At 32.4% G+C, this 20,751-nt stretch overlaps 2 protein-coding genes across 6 annotated transcripts; one reads left to right on the top strand and one right to left on the bottom strand.

Annotated features, from left to right (window-relative positions):
* Positions 1–6,555: 6,555 nt before the first annotated feature.
* Positions 6,556–11,644, top strand: LOC114182767 (calcium/calmodulin-regulated receptor-like kinase 2). 3 transcript variants are annotated; one of them, XM_028069704.1, is made up of 8 exons: positions 6,556–6,888; positions 7,926–8,162; positions 8,497–8,650; positions 9,576–9,702; positions 9,891–9,973; positions 10,050–10,121; positions 10,843–11,046; positions 11,129–11,644. In XM_028069704.1, the coding sequence occupies exons 1-8, from the start codon at positions 6,578–6,580 to the stop codon at positions 11,435–11,437; spliced, it is 1,497 nt and encodes a 498-aa protein (XP_027925505.1). In that variant the 5' UTR covers positions 6,556–6,577; the 3' UTR covers positions 11,438–11,644. The 3 variants fall into 3 exon arrangements, with proteins under 3 accessions (XP_027925505.1, XP_027925507.1, XP_027925506.1); XM_028069706.1 differs by having other exon boundaries at positions 7,780–8,162; XM_028069705.1 differs by having other exon boundaries at positions 6,557–6,888; positions 7,767–8,162.
* A 4,906-nt stretch (positions 11,645–16,550) lies between these two features.
* LOC114182650 (rhamnogalacturonan I rhamnosyltransferase 1-like) lies at positions 16,551–20,395 on the bottom strand. Of its 3 annotated transcripts, none has more exons than XM_028069560.1 (9): positions 20,070–20,395; positions 19,293–19,693; positions 18,892–18,959; positions 18,712–18,800; positions 18,424–18,589; positions 18,048–18,337; positions 17,748–17,952; positions 17,513–17,670; positions 16,551–17,233 (listed from the first exon to the last, which is right to left on the bottom strand). In XM_028069560.1, exons 2-9 carry the CDS (start codon positions 19,612–19,614, stop codon positions 16,987–16,989), a joined length of 1,545 nt encoding a protein of 514 aa, XP_027925361.1. In that variant the 5' UTR covers positions 19,615–19,693; positions 20,070–20,395; the 3' UTR covers positions 16,551–16,986. The 3 variants fall into 3 exon arrangements, with proteins under 3 accessions (XP_027925361.1, XP_027925359.1, XP_027925360.1); XM_028069558.1 differs by having other exon boundaries at positions 16,954–17,233; positions 20,059–20,395; XM_028069559.1 differs by having other exon boundaries at positions 16,954–17,233; positions 20,119–20,395.
* Positions 20,396–20,751: the final 356 nt, after the last annotated feature.

Raw genomic sequence — 20,751 nt, 5'->3', positions numbered from 1 at the left:
ATGTGCAATGAGATTTTTTGAAATAAACTAGAAATATTTTTCTGAGATTTTGAAATAAATTTTTGAAACTTAATAAAAATTAATAAGAAATCCTCATTTAATTTCATTTATAAGATTATATTAACTCCTATAAAATAATCCATTAAATACTAATGGTTTCGAACACATAGTTAAATATTTTTATTTTTTAAATTTCATTCTTAACAGACACATGCGTAAAAATAATAGTGTTAGTTAACATACATCTATCCATCTAAAGACTAATCTAATATACAAATGTTACTTGTATGAACTAGTTTTGAATTTTAATATTTTTAGATCACAATGGATATTTAACCTAGGTAAATTATTTATGAGGGGCAAAAGAGCAAAATAAATAATATATGTACTCTTATGTCCTCGTGATGAGAAATGAAATAGGAAATGTTATTTGGATGAATAGATACGAAAGAAGTGAAGAAATTTCTCCACTTATTTTTATATGAATGAAAAAAATAAATAAATGAATTATATAAAACTAACAGTAGTTAAAAATATAACTTTAACTTCTTCTTTTTTATTGTAAATTACTTATTCTTTTTAAAAACACGCGCGATAGATAATTGTTAGAAAGGAAAAAAGTTCATTGTTCTTATTTCATTCAATTTTAGAAAATATATGCTTAGACACACTACCCTACCTCTCATGAATCGATTTTTTTAGATCACGAGATTATACAATTAAGCATTTAAAAATAAAAGAAAAGAAAAAAAAAAAAACCTTACAAGTATACATTGAAAAGTTACGTGCTAGTACCAACCTTTTCTTAACTTCACTCATGATAATCATGATAAAGGGCTACATTCTTTTGAGTGCTCCGGAAGATATTGAGTTCTTGTTTGAAGTCAATTATCCACTTTCATAACCAAAATACTTACCTTTAAAATAACATAACCAAACTCAAACCATACCCACAATACATATTATATATATATATATATATATATATATATATATATATATATATATATATATATATATTATCCACAAATATTAATTATTATTTTTTTAGTAAAAAGTGTTTAATTTATATTTTCTTTTATGGATTTCTTCAAACTAACTTCATATTTTTCAAATATTAATAATAAAAAATAAATTCTTGCGTCCGCCTACACTTAGCCTGCAAAATGCAAATTGGGCTTATCTGTCCTGCATTTTCAACGCGGGCTAAAAAGTCTAGTTTGTCCCGCATAAGCGTGGACTTGCGGACCAGTCCGTTTTTTTTTCATAAAATAAATATTATGATAAAACTTTCAATGTTCAACAAATTGAGAAACTTTAACAAATTCATAAAATTAAGCAAAAACTTTGAGGAATTAGATGATAAATTGATAATTCAACATTTTCATCATATTCATATTCATATTCGTACTTTGATATACAGGATGTATTCTTCAAATTTTAGCACATTCAAGAATATATAATATTTGTCTTTTCCAATCATACAAGAATGTAGAACGTTCATGCAAAAGTCCAAAAGAAAAATAATAGATATATAAAAGTAAATGTTTTTTTATGCGGCTAGCGGGCCAACTCCTACAGATTGCAGGCTTTCATGGACCATGCTTCTGTGGGCCAACGAACTCAATATCCTAATCCGTCTTGTATTTTTTTTTGTGGACCGGTCCATCGGCCCAAGTCCATATTATCACTCATATATATATATATATATATATATATATATATATATATATTTTTTGTCAACACCCAATTTTGTTCGGATTATAATATATACATTTTGTTTATCTATTTATTTATTACTTTTTATTATTATTATTTTTACTTGTTTATTTATATTATTATTATTATCTTGGTTTGCTTTGATTTTATTATGTCCTTTTATCTCATTTTATTTTATTTTATTTTGGTTTTCTTTATTTTTCTTTTTCTTTGTTTTCAGTTTTCTTCATATTTATTTTTATTTTATTTCATTTTATTACTATTACTATTATTATTATTATTATTATTATTATTATTATTATTTAAAAAAACAAAAAAAGAAAGAAAAAAGAAAACAAAAAAAAAGAGGTAAAAAGAAAAACATATTTGAAAAAAATAGTAAAGAAGACGTGAAAACAAAAAATTTACAGTAAAGAGAAAGAAGTGGCAGAGCATTTAATTTCCTGTGCATGCCTAGCTCTCTCCTTTTTTGGCACCCTGAGGGTGCACTGGCTGAGCTGCAGCTGCCTCATCACACACAAAAAAAAGGAAACTGTATGGTGACTGAAGGAGGATGAATGGACTGATGGAAGACTCTGCAGATTGGGCGAGAGACACAGCAGCAGCGAATGGGCATAAGAAAAAAACAAAAAAAACAAATAGGAGATATATTTGGAGCAACAAAGAAAAAAGGAGGCAAGCTCGCAAGAGAGAAAGGAACCCTCAGATCAACTGATAGTGAGAACTTCCGATACAATATCACAAAGAGCAAGAGAGCAACGGGGCAAGAATACAAGAATACACAGTTTCGCATTTCATAACAGATAACAAAAAAGAAGAGAGCACCCTTGGATCATCTGAAAGGAAGAACGAGAACAGGGGAGCGTCCATTGATCACACCCCTACAAACACAGGGAGACTACAAGAGGTAAGCACCAATTGAACGTGAACCTTTCAACGTGAACCTTTGGGTGAATATGATCTTGTGTTATGTTGGTTGCTTGAATGAATATGATCTTGTATTCTCCAACCTGCACGAAATAACCGAAAAGATAGAACCACCGCACCATTCATCAGCACATAGTCAGCCATAGCCAAATACCAAGCTCCTCAACCATCATCAACACACCAAAAGCTCATTTTTCATTTAAATCCCGCAACATTCCCATTCGAGGTCTACCACCTCAACATCACAGCATACACAACCAGCAAAATAACACTGCATGATCGTGCGTTCGTCTCTGTTGTCATGCAATCTTCATAGCCATCTTCTTCATCTTTCTTCCTTAGCAAATCTGCATAAAAAAGAAAAAAAAAAAACAGGAAATGTGAGAATCTTAAAACCGTCGTCCTTCAGGAATCGTTTCATCACCATTAGGCTTCCATCTTTAACCCTTCCCAGCACACAACAATAAACAGACAACAAACAAACTCCTCAACCCATCATCTAACCCCTAACTCATCCTTCTCTTCTCGCCACCAATCAAACAAAAACAGCAACCCAAACTCCATTTTCCTTCCCATTATCACCACCTTCCCGTCGCACTCAACACAAACACCAATTCTTCCCGCCACTTCCATTCATAGAACCACCACCTCAAATTCACATCACCACCATTTCAATCTGCAAATAAAACATACAAGCAAATAACCAAAGTCACATACTTCATCACCACCACTCTTTATTTGCTGATCAATATCGAACAACCCCAAACTCTCTCGTCTTCCCCAATCAACCATCTCCAATCAAAACAGAGGAATCAGAAGCAGAGAAGAGAACCCCTCGCCGCCGGCGATTCGGAGCTTCGAACTGTAGAGTATGGTCACGTGACGTTGGCGGATCTAGTCGCAGTGTGGCTGGCGCGGTGGTGGCGAATCACAGAGGCTATGACAGCCATCTCGCGCGTGGGAGGAGAAGCGAGAAAGGAGACGATTCGCGGAGTTGGGTTCTCGTCGGCGATGCTTCCGTTGGTGGCTGGTGTCGACGGCGGCGTGCCTCGCCGTCCGTGGGACTTGCGGCAGCGGCATCGGCTCCTGGAATCGTGGTGGCTCGAGGCAATGGAGAAAGGGTCTCGTGCATAGAAGAAGGAGAAAAAAAAGAGGCGTGTCGCCGGTGAGTTGTGATCGGCGTCGTCGCCGGCGTTCCCGACCCGCCGGAATGGGTGAAGCAGAGGTGAGAGTGTGCGTTGGTGGGCAGTGACCCGTGCGGACGTCGAGAGAAAGGGAGAGGGCTCCTGATTAATGAACAGTTAGGTTAGATTAATTAGGTTTCGTTTAGGGTTTGGTCAGTTTCGCCTTCTGCACCCCAGTTTTGAGTTTCACACCCTTGCTTTAGAAACTCCTTCGTGCAGCTTTTTTTTTTAATATGTACACCTCCTTTCATTTGTTTTGTTTTTGTTGTTTATTTTTTTTTCTCTGTTGCACCTCCATTTTTAATCTCAGCACACTCCCAGATCCCTTGTTTGTTTTGGGCCTGTTTTTCACCCTTTGCAACCTATGTTTCACTACACGCACCTCTAGTAACTACTTCCTGCACCCCTAAGTTCACTAACTCCACCACTCATCTTGCATTATTCCTATTTTAGACTTGTTTTTATTTTTATTCCCACTTTTAATAAAGACACCTCATTTACTTCATGCACCTCCCACTAATTACTCATGTACCCCCATATTTTATTTTCCATTTTTATCCTTTTAAATAATGTCATCCTCTTATTTATTTATTTATTATTATTATTATTATTATTTTTTCTTTGAACAAAACATTTGAAAATTATAAAAAATGCAAAAAATAGAAAAAAATCAAAAAAATAAAAATATTCTCTTTCACTTTATCGTGTCTATCCAGCACCGCGTGACACTCATTTTCAAAAATACCAAAAATAGTTTTTCTTTCTCTTTTCGTGTCTGTCCGACCGCTCGCGTCGTGTGACACATACTTTCAAGTAATTCAAAAATACCACAAAAAATATAAATTTCAAAAATATAAAAATATCAATATTTTCAAACAAACATATCTTTTAAAGAACTACGTAACCCTGATTTCTCATTTTCATGAGAATACGTAGGACCAAGGTCAATCCTTGTCGGGCCCAAAAAATTAAAAAAATATTTTTGTTTCTTTTTAGCATTTTACTCTCATTATTTTTGGGGAAAATTAACATTTTGAAAATCACATCAACTTTGCATATTTGATTAAAGGTACCGCCCTCGGGCAGGCGTTGTAGGGTGGTGATACCTTCCCTACGCGTAATCGACTCCCGGATCCAAAATCTTGTTTTTCGCAGACTTGTCTTATCTTCATGGTTTTCCATAGTTTTCCAGAATAACTATGGTGGCGACTCCCAAATCTTTTTTTTAAACCCGTTTTATTTTTTTGTTCGTCGTCCCGTCGCGATCGCGGTTGCGATATATATATATATATATATATATATATATATATATATATTTAATTAGTTATGGAGAGATGAATAAGTTAAAAGTTAGTCAGTTTGTAAATTAATTGGACATTAAAGTGTAGAAAAAGAAGCTAAGATTGATATGCAGGCATGCAGAGGCAGAAATATAAATGTAGGTTTGAGGGAAATGAGTCACACTACCACACAACACACATAGAGAAAGAGACATATGCAATAATACAATATAAATGAACTACATTTACCGGCTTTGTGCTTTTATTCAAATCAAATCTTTAACTCATTGTGAAAAAACCACAGATTATTTTATTAATAAAATTTTAGAAGAATAAGATAGCCAAAACTAATAAAAAAAAAGGTATTACAGAAGATATACATTTATTTTGTCTTAGAGCACCTGAGTTATGAGGCATTGCCTTTGTCATTTTACACTTAACCATCATTTTAGGGTTAAGAGTTTTTTTAACACTCGAAAGATACTTTACATATACAAACTATTTCTTATTTTTATATATTTATAAGAATGTAATTAAGTTAAGATGATATATGGATTATGTTCGAGAAAAATCGTTGAAAGTTGAGAAATTAGTTAAAAGTTTTGATAAAATTATTTTTTAAAATATTTATAAATGTAAGATAAAAAAGGTAGCTTATTACGTGATTAGAATTTTATAAATTAAAACTATTTTTCATGTATAAAAAAATATTTTTCTAGTAATCACAAATTTAGTTTTTAGTTGATTAGAGGATCTCTTTTAATTTTTATTTAAACAAGTTATTTGAATCAAAACTTTTAGCTTTGATTAACATAACTTTCGGATTAATCTTATATTATATCTTAAAAGGAAAATTTAGTAAACATTTATTGAAAGCTAAAAATATAAATATAAAATGTTAGAAGATTAAGCTTTACGTTAAGCAACATTTCAAAAAATTTCTGTAAGTTATTGAAAAATTATTTATTACAAAAGTAGTTAAAAAACTTACTTTTTTTCTATTTCAAGTAACGTTTTAAAAAATTTGGAAAAGTGATATAGGATAGGAATAAATAAATCAACAAGGAATATTTAACCATGTTTATTTAATATTCTTATAAAGTAATGATTAAACATCGATACTAGATTAGTTTTCATAAAAGCACGAGAGAAGACACTTTTAACAAAAGGTTTTTTTCTTTAAATAAAATTAAAGCATTTCTTAATTAAGATAGATTATTAAATATTGTTTTATTTCTTTTCTTCTATCACATTAAATCTTTAATCTTACCTATTTTTTTTCCCCTTTCTTAAATGTCAGTAACTAGGTGTCTCTACAATGTTTTTTTTTTTTTTTCATAAAAGAGAGTAAAATATAAAAACAGCAGATGAATCATAACACAACAAACGAAAAAACAAACATCCTCAAACCTGTACCCATTTTCCCAAGTTTTTAAAACCTTAAAACCCACTCTCACTTCAATTCAAATGCACTTATCGCCCTCACCCACTCCACACCCCTCTTTTTTATCTCCACTCACTACCAATTCCAATCCAACACCAACACCTCTACCAGTTGCCCTTTCACTGTTTCACTCTCGCCACAAACAAAAAACAGTTTCTTTCATCAACTTGGTCTTTGTTTCTTCCACACATACCATTGACTCTGGACTCCAGAGTCAACTACAGCCTCATATACCCAAAAGGGGGTTGATTTTGGAACCATGGTTCGCAGTTCGCACACCCCAGATCAAAATAATGTGCTTTTTCCATCATGGTGTTGTTATTCTGCTGATTAGGTATGTGGGTTTGCTTTTTCTTACAAGTTCAGTGAAGGTTTCTGATGAAATTTTTAGCTTTCTGGATTTTGTTTGGTGGGTTTGTTCTGGGGGAGACTTTTGTTGCTGGTTTGTGGGTTCTTTCTTGTTTAGGCTTTCACCGTTCGAAGAGGGTAGGGAGAAGTTGGAATCTTTTTTCTTTTTAATATGCTCACGTTTGATAGATAGTGCATAGTGGATGAACAATTATATGATGTTGATGAGTTTGTGAATAGCACACAATCTCCCAAACCCACCCTATTACTGTTATCTGAATCATATAATGGAAGAATAGGATTTATTTTGGTTGTATGTTTCTATTAATTTTTCAGATGTGATCTAATCTTCAGTGAAACTTGTAATATGACTCAATTCTTCATGGTTTTACCTTATAGTCATCAACTGTAAAAGATGATTAGCCTGTCTTTTTGTTTCTTGTAATGTTTTAGGGATAAAATTGCTTTGTTTTTCTTTCCAAGGCTCTTTTAGAAAGATGCAAAATGAAAAGATGTGTTTCTTCTGAATAAGGTACTTCAGATATGCATTTAGTGATTGTTGTCAGAATTAAGGTTTCGTGTTACATTCTTTGGATAAGCCACACTTTTAGGTGTTTCAACATTGATAATGGTATGAATGTTTTACTGACCGTCAATTTTTAGCTTTTTCTGGATTTTTATAATAAATTTGCATCCATGAGTTTAACGTCTAAATTGGTTTAGATAATCTTTTATCTCCACTATTGTCAAATGGGGCGTAAAATAGAAGAAAATTTGGATATGTTACTATCTTGGGGATCAATTGATGTCATTTAAATCTGGATGAAGCATTGAATTAACATAAAATTGTGCCAACTCTGACAGTGGGCCTCTGCAGTACCAGTGTTCTGCAAAATGATTTCATTGTTTGAGTATCAAGAGAGATCAAAGAATGGTTCGCCAAACTGATTTAGTTATCATTGGTGTTTCTGCTGGTTTGGCACTTGGAATTTTGATATCTTGCCTCATATTTTTCGGCATAAGGTGGTGCAAGAAACGTTCTGCTCATCTTAGACTATCTGCAAGTGAGTCTAGTGTAACAACTCTTCCTATACGAACAAATGGATTGGGAACAAGTACCGACTTTAGTGCATCACTCGATAGTTCCATTGCCACATCAAGGTCAGAAAGTATCAAGAAAAGTTCCCATTTCAGTTGGTGGAGTCATCAAAACAAAGACCGGTTTGCTTCAGCATCAGGCATTCTAAAGTATTCATACAAGTATGCTCATTTCTCTCTTAAGCACGAGCTTAAGCCTTTCTTTTCTAATTGTTCTGTATGTGGATAACTCCTTTTAATCTTGAAACATATAACTATAGATATCAAAATGTGTTCAGTATTTGATTTGTTGCATCCTGAACTTTATATATCTTTTCATCGAAAGTTTCTTCATAAATTGAATGAATTACCTTGCAAGTTTTACCTTAGTTCAGAAGACAAAGGAAAAGGAGAAAGTAGGGAAATGGAGATGTAAAGTAATTACTGATAAAAACACTCTTAAAGGGATATTAATTGACATTGTAATGGTATGAACCTTACACTTTACATGGTGCAGAGAAATTCAAAAGTCCACGCAAAATTTCACAACAACCCTGGGACAAGGATCATTTGGGACAGTTTATAAAGCGACAATGCCTACAGGGGAGGTTGTAGCAGTGAAGGTGCTTGCACCCAATTCTAAACAAGGGGAGAAAGAATTCCACACAGAGGTATATTTTGTTACTTGGTTTGTGGGGTGCAGAATTTTGTATATTTTGAATTTTATGATTTGTATAGTACTAGAAAAAGGTTCCATAATTATCTTATACGTTTCCTCCTCCTGAGCCATTTGCTTTTCTTTCTCAGAGGCTCATAAACACATTAAAGTTTCAAGGTATTAAACCGTTGCAAAGTTCGTCGATGATTTTATACTTATTTATTCGACTTGAATTGAAGTGATTAATAATCTAGCTGGTAGTGACTTGAATTGAAGTGATTTTGTTGTTCATTATTTAATTCAGAAAATCAGTATATATGCAGAAAATGTAGTGATTCTCATCCTCAAAAACATTTTTCTGTACCTAAAAAACAAAAAGAAGAAACAGTAAAACTTGTTTGATAAGATTAATTTTTGAAAACTGTTTTCAAACTAACACATCTTTCATAATTGAAAGAAGATCTGAACGTCTCTTTGAAGTTGTTTTGGTTTTCTACTTTAAGTTTTCTGCTGCATTCTTCCTGGCATTGGTTTATCTTCTCCCACTTTTACTCTAAAATTTGAAAATTGTTTTATAAATCTTTCTTAAGCACTAGAAAACTCAGCTCACAATTCAAACCCATACAATAGTATACCGTTTCATCAAATTGTTTTCGAACATTACCACATGAACGACCTAAAAATTTAGAATTATTATTTTGGTTTTTGTAGTGTGGTTATCATCATTGGAAATAAAAGCCTGCGGTGGTTGTTTAACTTTCAAGACTGAATATATCACAATTTAAAATGGATAGGGAAGATCACTTCTGCAAGGTTATATCATATATGTAATTGATGATATTGGTTCTAATTTGATCAATTAAGGATAAGCTGATATATTATAACATCATCCATCAGTTAGGTTTGTTGAACTCTTTATATTTAACTTATTGCTTCAGGTATTTCTGCTAGGAAGACTGCATCACCGGAATCTTGTGAATTTGGTTGGATATTGTGTAGATAAAGGGCAACGCATACTGGTTTATCAGTATATGAGTAATGGAAGTTTAGCAAATCTTTTATATGGTAAGAGAAAGGTCTTTGTTGTTCATCTTTTTTGTTCTTTTTAAATGAATGCTGTTTATCGAGTATGCATATATATATATATATATGTGTGTGTGTGTGTGTGTGTGTCTTACTTCTTTTGCATGTTTTTAGTTGTCACATGACAAACTAAGTTGTCTCAATTGAGAATAGTCTGCAAATGTTTGTAGGTGAAGAAAAGGGATTGAGTTGGGATGAAAGGCTGCAAATTGTTCTTGATATTTCACATGGAATAGAATACCTTCATGAAGGAGTATGTATTTTCATTGATGTTTTTTTTCCTAATGTATATGAAAATGTGTTGATGAATATGAATATGCATGGAACAGGCAATTCCACCTGTCATACATCGCGATTTAAAGTCTGCCAACATATTGCTAGATCACTCAATGAGAGCTAAGGTAACACTGCTTGTATATATGCTCTTTTTAATAGTCAAATTCCCATTCATTTTCCTAATTTTGCATAAGATATTGAATCAAACAGTGATCTCCTTCCTTGGTTATGTTTGTCAAAAGAAATATGTGCATGACTACAAAATCAGAGAGAAGAACTTATATAGTGGCTAAATGATAGAAACTCAGAAGCTTAGACGGCAATTCTAAAGCTTGTGTGTGCATATATTATATTAGATAACACTACAAGAAAATCTCTTATTAGTATACTGACCAATTTTAGGGATAAAAGATAATTAGTCATTATAGTGACCAATTTAGATATCAATTTATAAATTAAAAATTATTGGTAACTTAAATAGTTTTTAAATTGGTCTATAAATTGGTCACTAAGATTAAATACCAATTTAGAGACCAATTCACTATACTAATCAATTTATAAACTATTTAGTGAATTAGTCTTTAAATTGGTCACTAAGATTAGATACCAATTTAGAGACCAATTCACTATACTAATCAATTTATAAACTATTTAAATTACTAATAATTTTTAGTTTATAAATTGACATTTAAATTAGTTACTATAGTCACTAATTATTTTTTGTTACTAAAATTGATTGGTCACTGCTAAGAGATCTCTTATAGTTATAACAGTTAAATTTGAGATTCATGGCATTGATAATATTCTTTCCAGATATAAATGTTATGTTCAAAATTGTACTTGCAGGTTGCTGATTTTGGACTCTCAAAAGAAGAGATCTTTGATGGCAGGAATTCTGGTCTGAAAGGTACATATGGGTACATGGATCCTGCATACATTTCCACAAGCAAGTTAACAACTCAGAGTGACATATACAGTTTTGGCATCATAGTTTTTGAGCTCATCACTGCCATCCACCCTCATCAAAACTTGATGGAGTATGTCAACCTTGTAAGTTACTTTTCTTTGAAAAAAGATCTTTTTCTTCTTAGACTTCACAATTTGTGTCTCATTTTCTTGTTTATCTTGCAAGGCTGCAATGGATCATGATGGTATAGATGAGATACTTGACAAGAAACTTGTGGGAAAATGCAATCTTGAAGAAGTGAGGCAACTTGCTAAGATTGGACACAAATGTTTGCACAAATCACCCAAGAAACGACCCTCCATAGGTGAGGTTTCTCAGCTCATATCAAGAATCAAGCAACGGCGTGAGCGGCGTCTGACAGAAGATAACTTGTCATTTGCAAGCAACAACTTTTCTCGAGCTGTGAGTCGATTAGAAGATCGACAGGTTGAACTTAGCAGGATGTCAACCATTAACCTAACAGAAACTGTATGAACATGCTTACTTACTTGTATATGGGGTGAGTTCAAAGAATCACTTTGGTCCATTGCTACTATGGGACCAAGGAATTTTTCAGCTAATCTAATGAAACAACTTCTATTGCAAAATGTTGAATGTAAAATTGAAATTTGTTAAATTTGATACATGTTGGTCCTTAAACTTTAAAACTAAATGAATATAGGCTATTTTAATTTGATTGTGTTAAATGTTTTTAACATGTCAATCATGTTTCAGATTATGTCAATCATGTTTCAGATTGACGTTTGAGTTGTTTATAATGTGTGATATGTTTCGGTTTGGTTCAAGCGTAAGTCTGAAAGGTTGCCTAACAAGTTTTGAAAAAGTTAATGTTATTGAGTTAAAAAGACTATATCTATTATTTTTGAAATCTAGAAACTAAAATATATTAAAATTTAAGATAATCACGAATTTTAATTGTATGTTTAAGTTTAGAAACCAAAATCATATTTATTCTTATTTTAAAATCATGGAGTGAAAGGAAAATTCATCATCATATAAACCATTCTGATAGAACATGAGTTATTGCATGTAACTTTGGAACAACATTAGTACTGATATATAAGTGAAGAGTGCTAAAAATGGAGTTGGAGCTATTGCTTTATCATGGATAAGAACTCAAATGATGAAAGTAGGTGGTGGACCAGTTAAGCTTCCTAATGAATACTAGTTATTAGTAAAATTGATAAATGTTTCAATAGTTATAGTATTTACCAGTAAAATAGATAAATGTCTCGTACAAATGAATCTGACAAATATTAGCCATGAGCAAAACTGACAAATGTCACGAACTGATGAATGCTACTATTTTAATAAAATAATAACATATATTAGCATTTAAAGTTAAAATATAAAGGATATTTAACTAAAACATTAGTATTTTAGCTTGTGAAGTAGATAGTTTTTACTTTTATGGGTCACCTTGTTTTTAAAAGCTGAACTCTAATGCATTCCCATGAAACATTAAAGTCTTAATAAAGTTGACACTCGTACTCATCAATTATTTGTATCTTGTTGGAATAATACAAAACTGAAAACAAAAGATAAAACAACCGAAACTCATTGGAAGAATCCACATACCAATACTTAGGAAAACAATCCCGGTTCTACGCCAAATTAAATAAGAAAAATATTAGAGTAAATTAGTTCTAACATACCATTAAAGTTCAAGTTTGTAATGAGATTTTAAAGTAAATAATATTTTTGTTTGGCAAAGGTATCAAGGTTGTGTTATAATTTTTGAAAGGTAAGAAAAATAGTAGTGTATCCCATGAAATTCTTGTAAGTTTCTGTTAATTGTAAATTCTTTATTTAACAGTTATTTGTACTTTATATGTTTATAAACAGTGTTTGCAGAAAATAAAAATAAGTAAGTCTAACTAAATGATTTGCAAATATGAGATTGAAATAACTTAATTTTGTTATTTGTGGGTTTGTTTATATATGAAGATAAAGTTTTCATATAGCAATTATATGTTTATAAAGCAATATTGATTCCTCGAGTATTGATAAATATTCTTACACGAAGCCATATGACATAAACAATCAACATATTAAACATTATTCCAAGGATTAAATATATTTTTCGTCCTCATTCTCGTAGAGTTTGTTGCGGATGGTCCTCATTTTAACAGAATGTTTAAAATGGTCCTCATTTATACCGAATGTTTAAAATAATTCTCATTTGTACCGAATGTTTAAAATGGTCATCATTTTCGCAATTCATGTTTTATTTGGTCATTTTCTGTGACGCCGTTTAAATCAGTAACGGAGCACTGTACAGGTACACGTAACACACTCCAATGCAACGTAATACAAACAATGTCACTTGTACAGTGCTCCGTTACTAATTTAAATGACGTCACATAAAAGGACCAAATAAAACACGAATTGCGAAAATGAGGACCATTTTAAACATTGTGTCAAAATGAGGACCATCTGCAACAAACACTACGAAAATGAGGACGAAAAAGGTATTTAAACCTTATTCCAAATACTAATATATTGAGTGAATTTAATTAGATTTAATATTAGAAATAATTTTTCATATATTGTTTCTTAATCAAGGTTCTGTCTTATGAATATTGGTCGCAAATTATAACCGATAATAAACTTGTAACTCCTATTTAATATTTAATAGTATAGTAATCCAAATTATGTGATTATGTCACTTTGACTAGTATGACCTTTGTTATAAGACAAGTGGAATCACATGTAACAATTTTTCTCTCACTAATTGTTACGCACTGAAAATCGAACTTGTAATATTGACAATGATACCAATTATTGAATCGAGTGATAAGACCAAAAGTGATAGTTAACACTAATAGGCAAAATACAACCTTTTTTATTTATTTTAAGAGTGTTGTAACGTAAATATCACAATTTGTTTGTGATTTCACCCACTTGTCCTTTATCACGTAATTGTAGACAATAAACCTCACTTGTGAATAAAACTTTATTCACCTCTTGTTGTTGTTGTTCATTTATACAATACACAATACAATTTATAGACTCTAATTTCCTGACCATTGTACTCAAAACAACTATAAACAGATATAAATGACTAACTCATTAACTAACTAGACTCTAATGGCTAGTGCATTAACCACTCACAACGGTTAGTTTCTCACGACAACTAATTACTCACAACGACTAATACATTTAAGTTTATTAAAAAAAACCAACAGTAATAATTGATGTCAACTACACCAAATTTATCACACTTATGCAACTATTAAAAATATATTACATCACCAACATCAAATATAAATTATCATTATATGAGTTTGACTTACATGTGAAAGGTGATCCTTCACACCCATTAAAACATGAGTCTAACATACATGAATCTATGAGTCTTCATTTTTATATGGTTATCAATTTTATCACTTAATTTTTTATTGATTGCTCATAAAATAGTTTTGATGATGGTTTCTACTTCAAGTATATGTTTGTATTTCGGAAGTATTTTTCACTTTAGAGTTCAAAACTCTATTATATATCAGAAAATTAAAAGAAAGAAAAAAATATTGAAGTTGTTCTTATTCTCCGCTCCTAATCAATATAAAACTATTGAAAAAGAAATAATGAGCATTTGTTTGCATGCAGATTTGAGATTTGTCAGAGAATGGCTCCAAATAGGTAAAGAGAAAGACCAAAGAATAGTAGCGATGTTCCTTTTGAACTCAGCTGCTTCCTTTATCTTAAACGGCATCTTGCTGTCTCTGTGTCTTGTAACTGCTCCAATACAGACAATCACTGTGCTGGACCACATCACTACATCACATTATTTCTTATCTTATAAATAAATACAACAACAACCCTCTAATGTAAATCTACAACTTCAAAAATTAAACATGGCTACCTCTTTCTAATTTTAAATCTTTGTTGGAATTAAAAAACTACATCCTCGTATATGTGATTATTAATTTAATAAATAGGAATGAATCTTAAAGTGTAAGCATAAAGTAATCCATTGGGGGTGTTATAATTGGGTAAAATCCCACTTCAGATTTGAGATAATTATAATATAAAATTTCAGCCACCGAATAAATATATGAACACGCGAGGTGTAAAGGTCAACCAACACTTCAAATGAAAATGGAAAAAAAAAATTATTAAAGGTTTTGAATTTTTCTTTTTATTAAGTTAACTAAGATCATTCACAACCCACCAACCTATTTGAGACTCCTAAATGACCTCATATATAGCATCACTTGCTTATAACTTAAATTTTACACTTCAAAATTACAAATTAATTTCACCATTGCAAATGAAAAGATTTCATTAATAATTAAAAATTACATAATTGATAAAAATTAATAATTAAATTTATTGCTTATCCGATCCAAAATATTACTAAATGTGTGTCAAAAGATGTGATTGAAGTTAATAATTATATTGTATATTAATATGAAATGTTCTTCTTGGTAGGTATAACATGAAATTCGGATGAGGTCTATTATCTCCATCAATTGTTGAGACATGATGATTGGGGTGATTCATAATTTCATATCATCAAAGGACTATTACCTTTTGTGGGTTTATATTAATGGAAGATTAATAATTTAACATCAAATTTAACCCCTTATTCTTTTGATTTTAATTCATGGAATAAAATATAAGAGAAATTCGAGGAATTTGTTTATGAGTTAAACATATAAATGAGATATAGAACTTTGAAAGAATTGTACAAGAAGGAGAAATAAATTTAATGTAAAACAAAGAAAAAGTCAAAAAGATTAATTGGTTAAGAAAAAGCATCCTAATAAATACCTTAAAATTGATTACCCTAATTACTTAAAACTCTTACATTAAATTTTGATTGTAACCGTCTTCTCTTAATTCTCTCTTCCAACATTACAATTGTTCACAATAACTCTAAATACAGGTTTTACTTTTTATAAATAATATATTTATACTACTTAATTAATACTTGATTTAACTTTTTTTCAAGTCTCTTGTAGATTACTTTAACTAAAGCTATAGTCAAATTTTGACATTAATGAGTTGTTAGGTTTATATAAGAGACCATAGTTTTTTTTTTCAACTCAAGACAATACAATCTTTTTTCTTTTTATATCTTGTTCAACTCAAATCTTCGGATAATACAATTTATGATTTTTTTTTTTCTTATATCTTGTTTCTATAGAGTTCATGGTAGACAATAAAATAAACTTGGATTCAATTTTCTCATTGTACAAAATGTAAAAGTTTAAACTTGGATTCCGAATAACTTCTATTTTCATTGTTTCATCTAATGTTAATTGATTTTAAAATAAAATATCTTTATTTTTTATGCATAAAATGAGTTGCTAACTTTGTAAACACCATATGAAATATAGTGCAGTCCTCCACCATGAGTCTCCACTGAGAAGTGCTTGAAGTTGGTTGTTCTAGTCCTGCCTAAACCACAAAAGTAGCTGCTATTCCTAAAATTATACAAATGTTTACTATAATGCTAATCATCATTATTGGCCCACCAATAACCTTCAACCAACTATTTTTGAGTCTTACCACCCCATCTTAGAGTCTTCCCACTTAATCTTACTTTGGTCCACAAACATAATCACAGACAATTATCATATGCAGCAAAAAGCAAATACAATATCTTAGTAGACAAGAAGGTTCCAAGAGACTTCAGCGTTGTTCTTTCACATCTTCTATTTATTTCAACGCTCAACTATAAGTATTTGGTGAAGATCTATCTTTGAACTTAGAAAAAAAGACAAAAGTTAATAGTAAAAGTACTCTACATATCTTTTGCTCTTCTTTACAGTATAGAAGATACAACTCCTCTTTGCTGTTGCTTTACACAAGAACCTGTTCCTCAAAAAGTGAAAAATTTTCCAATTTTATCTAAATGATTTCAGTGAGGAATAGCCACCACACGGTTCCTTGTGTTCATTGAGATCCTAATTCATGTACAGAATCAGGGTCCTCCCCCTGAAATAAATACCAATTAGCATTGTCTTCTGATGGAAGAAACTGTTTAGAGGAGGCACGTGTTAGATGAGATAGGATCATGTGCTGCTCAATGCTTCATCTTGGAATTGGAAACACTCCTGTGGATTGGAATAAAAGTAGTCTTCTTCTTTGGGTCTGTCTGGGATGATAACTCTTCTTTTGGGGTTTCCCATCCTATTGGCATGAGTTTTCTTCACCATAATGGAAAACTCATCCCAGCATAGTGACCCATTGGTGTATCGATCTATGAGTTGCACCAAATGCTTTCTATCAAGTAATATAGTCCTTTTGAAGCCTAAAAATCTGAAGAGCAAGAAGCATTATATCAGTAAAAGGAGAATAAAATCAGTATCAGAGCATATGGTATCAAGCATTCTCATCAGAATAGTTTTGCCACCAATAACAAAACCTAGATGAAGAAAAAGACTTGGTTTGCAAGTGCACTGAATGGCTCAGATAATGTATCATAGAAAAAATAATAATCTGCCAGTAAGATTGTAATGCTTGCTAAGTTGTTCATTCAAGGATGAGATCACAGAAGATGACTCATGGTAAAACATCTGGCATTATAGTAAGTAATACCTTCGGTGTCCTTCCACAACCTTAGCCATGTTCCCATCATAGGTTGGAATGAATATATCACTCTCTAGAGACACAAGGTAATCCAATGCAGCCATTTGTGATGAGTGGTTTTGAAAATACATCAAATCTGAAGGTTCTAGCAGAGTTTCCTTCCTCACCTGTTGCAGTTAAAGCACACAAAGGTTACAAAACAACATATAAACATAGAAATATGATTTTGTTTCTTTCTACTGACCACATTCGGAAAAGCTGCATGTAAACTTGCCATCCTTCTCCCTCCACCATATATTTCTCCAGCAGCAATATAAATCTGAATACTTTGATCAATGCCTAAAGCTTTCAATACCAGCGTAGTCTCTTCGGGTGTCAAAGGGCATAGACCATCTTGTCTCTTAAGATCAGAATTAATAACTTTCTCCTTCCACCAGGGATAAGCATATCTGCAAAATGCAAATGCAACTTTCCAATATTATATTGAATTTGAGAAGCAAAATTGCACTGTGAAACTGACACATTAGTTCAAGATTTAGCATACCTCATTCTTGTGAGTTCCTCCACTTCCCTGCTGTCGCATCCATGCGTACAGCCAGAGAAGGCCAACATGTCCATCTCATATCTAAGGTGAAGCACAAGGAAGGGTCCTTTTTGCCTCAAAATTTTTACTATCTTCCTACCAAGTTCCTCTATCTGGGAAGTAAACCTCAAAGCATCAAAATTTACACGACATCGCAGCCTTTGAGTCTCCAAAGGTAGTCCATTATTGGCAAGTCGAGCATCAGTTCTGTTTAGATGCACAACCTTGTGTTTCAGTATCAGAGGAAGGATCTGCGATAAGCAAGTAGAAAAGTCAGCTGAATTCAAGTAACCAAAAATCTGATAAAGAAAAGAAGTCATGTTAACTAAGTAAGTACCTGCTTTTCATAGTATGATATATTAGACCAGCTAACTGGCGGCAATGAGTAGAATAGTCCATGTTCAACTCTTCTCTTGAGCCTAGGTGGTAGTTGCTTTAATATTCTAACCTCATCTCTTAAGGATCCAATGAAATTATCTACATCAAATATGTCTTGGAACTCACTGCCACATCAAGGGAACAGAAATCAGGACAACATTTCAATTAAGAAATCAAGATGACAACCATGGAAATAAACACTATTCTGAACTAAAATCATGACTGTAGCAATAGGAAAAGTGAAAACCTTGGATCAGCCCAGAAAGATGTTTTATCCAGCTCCGGAACTATGAGAGTAACATTTAAATGTCTTGCTATAGCAACCATGTCACATATCTGTGCAAGAACAAACAAAATTTTGAGAAAGACAGAATAAGAATTTGCAAGTTGATGCCGGCAGTGAATGTAATAAAGCACTGGCACTCACAGCTGCTCGCATTTGGTTGAGTCCTCCATTGCACGAAACCATAAGATAACCATTATTCTTATGAATCCCTGATAAAACAGAACCATCGTATTCCTCCCTCAGTCATAACCAGTCATACAATTATTTAGCAGATACATATATACAAAGCTTAAGAAAGTCACCATTCTTTGAACAAAAATCACAGACCATCTAATAAGGAATTTCCTATTCTTAAAGAAATCCTTAACATGATTTTTTTGAAAAACAGTTCGCAGCCGCAACTTTTGGGTTGTCTGCGACCACATCGTCATCACAAATGCAGTCGCATCGGCCTTGTATACTGCATTTTCCGGCAATACCAACTCCGAAACTGAGATCGCAAAACCTTAAAGATCAATTTATGTGACAAAACAAGCACTTACTTTTGGGTGGAAACACAACCTTGGCCGGAACAAAAGCCTGTGCAATTGCTGGAGATTCATCTTGGTGGCTGAAACAATGAGGCATGCCCTTCAACAACCTTGGTCCCCACAACTCCCCAATTGCCATTAGTTGAACCACACAAGTCCAAAGTATCACTGTAGTGATGGCACGGGCCATCCACACCTTGATCCGAGGTCTCACAATCAACCTTTTGGACTTGACAATTTCATCACCGCTCAAAACATTGAACCCCATCTCCATCTCCTCACTGTCACAGTGATCACCTTTTCCATCAGAAACCCTTGTCCACCTCAACATCATTGCCTTTTTATGTTCTTCACTTTCTGCTTGCACCCCAATCGGTGGCGTGAGGTTAACTCCTCGCTCTTCAATCTAGGGCCTTAAAAAACAATCAGAAGGATGAGAAAGAGAAAAAAAAAAATCATGAATTTAGGGGTGCTAATAAATGCAATCAATCAAGGCCAAAACCAATGTTTTAGAGGCTTGAAGTTCGTTTGGATCTTTCAGCCAAAAATTAAATGCTAATTAAACGAAAACCATTGACCTTAGACTAGTAATTAACATAAGAAACCAAAAGGGAAATAATAAACCCCCCATACCCCACAAACAAGGAAAATCTCCCAATTAACTCACATCAGCAAGTGACGCCTTGAAACCATAAAACCACATTCAATTTTCAGAATCATTATCATTAAAAGATTGCTAGCATTGTGACTTTCACACAACAATGACAGCTGGTATTACCACTAAACTACCTTCAAGATCATGCAAGTAAAAACCACGGGCATGGACATTGGAGAATACCCAGAAGAAATTTTTTGAATTTAAATATTCACAGGTTCCGAATGCATTGCAGAGGTGAATGAGTAGCGACAAAAAACAAGAGAAAAAACTGTGTAAAAGAGTGCTGTGAGCTCTGTGTTAGTTGGAACGATAATGGTGAAGAGGGTGGTTTTGGAAGATGGGAAGTAGTATTTTTCCGGCGGGTTTCCGGTTGAGATTCCGGCGAGAGTCGCCGGAGAAGAGAGGTGGAGAAGGAAAATAGATAGAGTTGGTATAAAAGGAAGAAAATGAGGGAAAAAGAAAGCTATAATTAAGGCGGTAGAGAAGGTGGCATTAGTAAGAGAGGTGTCATGTGGGACCCTTGTTAACTGTAACAAAACCCCCTTCCATTTTTTTTATTTATTTTTATATAAAACTATCAATTATAATAATAATATTATTATTCATCTTCATTTTTTATTCTAAAGTTTTCACTTAACCACAAAATTTAATTTTCATTTTTTTCCCTGATTTATTGTGAACTTTTTTTGTCAGACTACACATACCTTTTTAATGGAAAACCAGTTTAGAAAAATAAAATAGGAGAAGTATTTCATTTTGTGAAGGACAGTTTTATCCTCGTAAAGTGAAATTATTACAAGACAGTAAAACTAT

The sequence above is a fragment of the Vigna unguiculata genome, chromosome 4 (assembly GCF_004118075.2).
Source record: "Vigna unguiculata cultivar IT97K-499-35 chromosome 4, ASM411807v1, whole genome shotgun sequence".
Lineage (NCBI taxonomy): Eukaryota > Viridiplantae > Streptophyta > Magnoliopsida > Fabales > Fabaceae > Vigna > Vigna unguiculata.
This window is presented reverse-complemented; position numbering and strand designations above follow the sequence as displayed.

Bases quoted from the DNA above. Each gene is read 5' to 3' on its own strand.
- LOC114182767 (XM_028069704.1), top strand. From the start codon at position 6,578: ATGCACTTATCGCCCTCACCCACTCCACACCCCTCTTTTTTATCTCCA. The intron at 9,974-10,049 runs GTATGTATTTTC...TGCATGGAACAG, and splicing joins TAGAATACCTTCATGAAGGA to GCAATTCCACCTGTCATACA. The intron at 10,122-10,842 runs GTAACACTGCTT...TTGTACTTGCAG, and splicing joins ATCACTCAATGAGAGCTAAG to GTTGCTGATTTTGGACTCTC.
- LOC114182650 (XM_028069560.1), bottom strand. From the start codon at position 19,614: ATGATGTTGAGGTGGACAAGGGTTTCTGATGGAAAAGGTGATCACTGT. The intron at 18,338-18,423 runs GTACTTACTTAG...TGCTTATCGCAG, and splicing joins TATCATACTATGAAAAGCAG to ATCCTTCCTCTGATACTGAA. The intron at 17,671-17,747 runs GTCAGTAGAAAG...TAACTGCAACAG, and splicing joins ATGCAGCTTTTCCGAATGTG to GTGAGGAAGGAAACTCTGCT.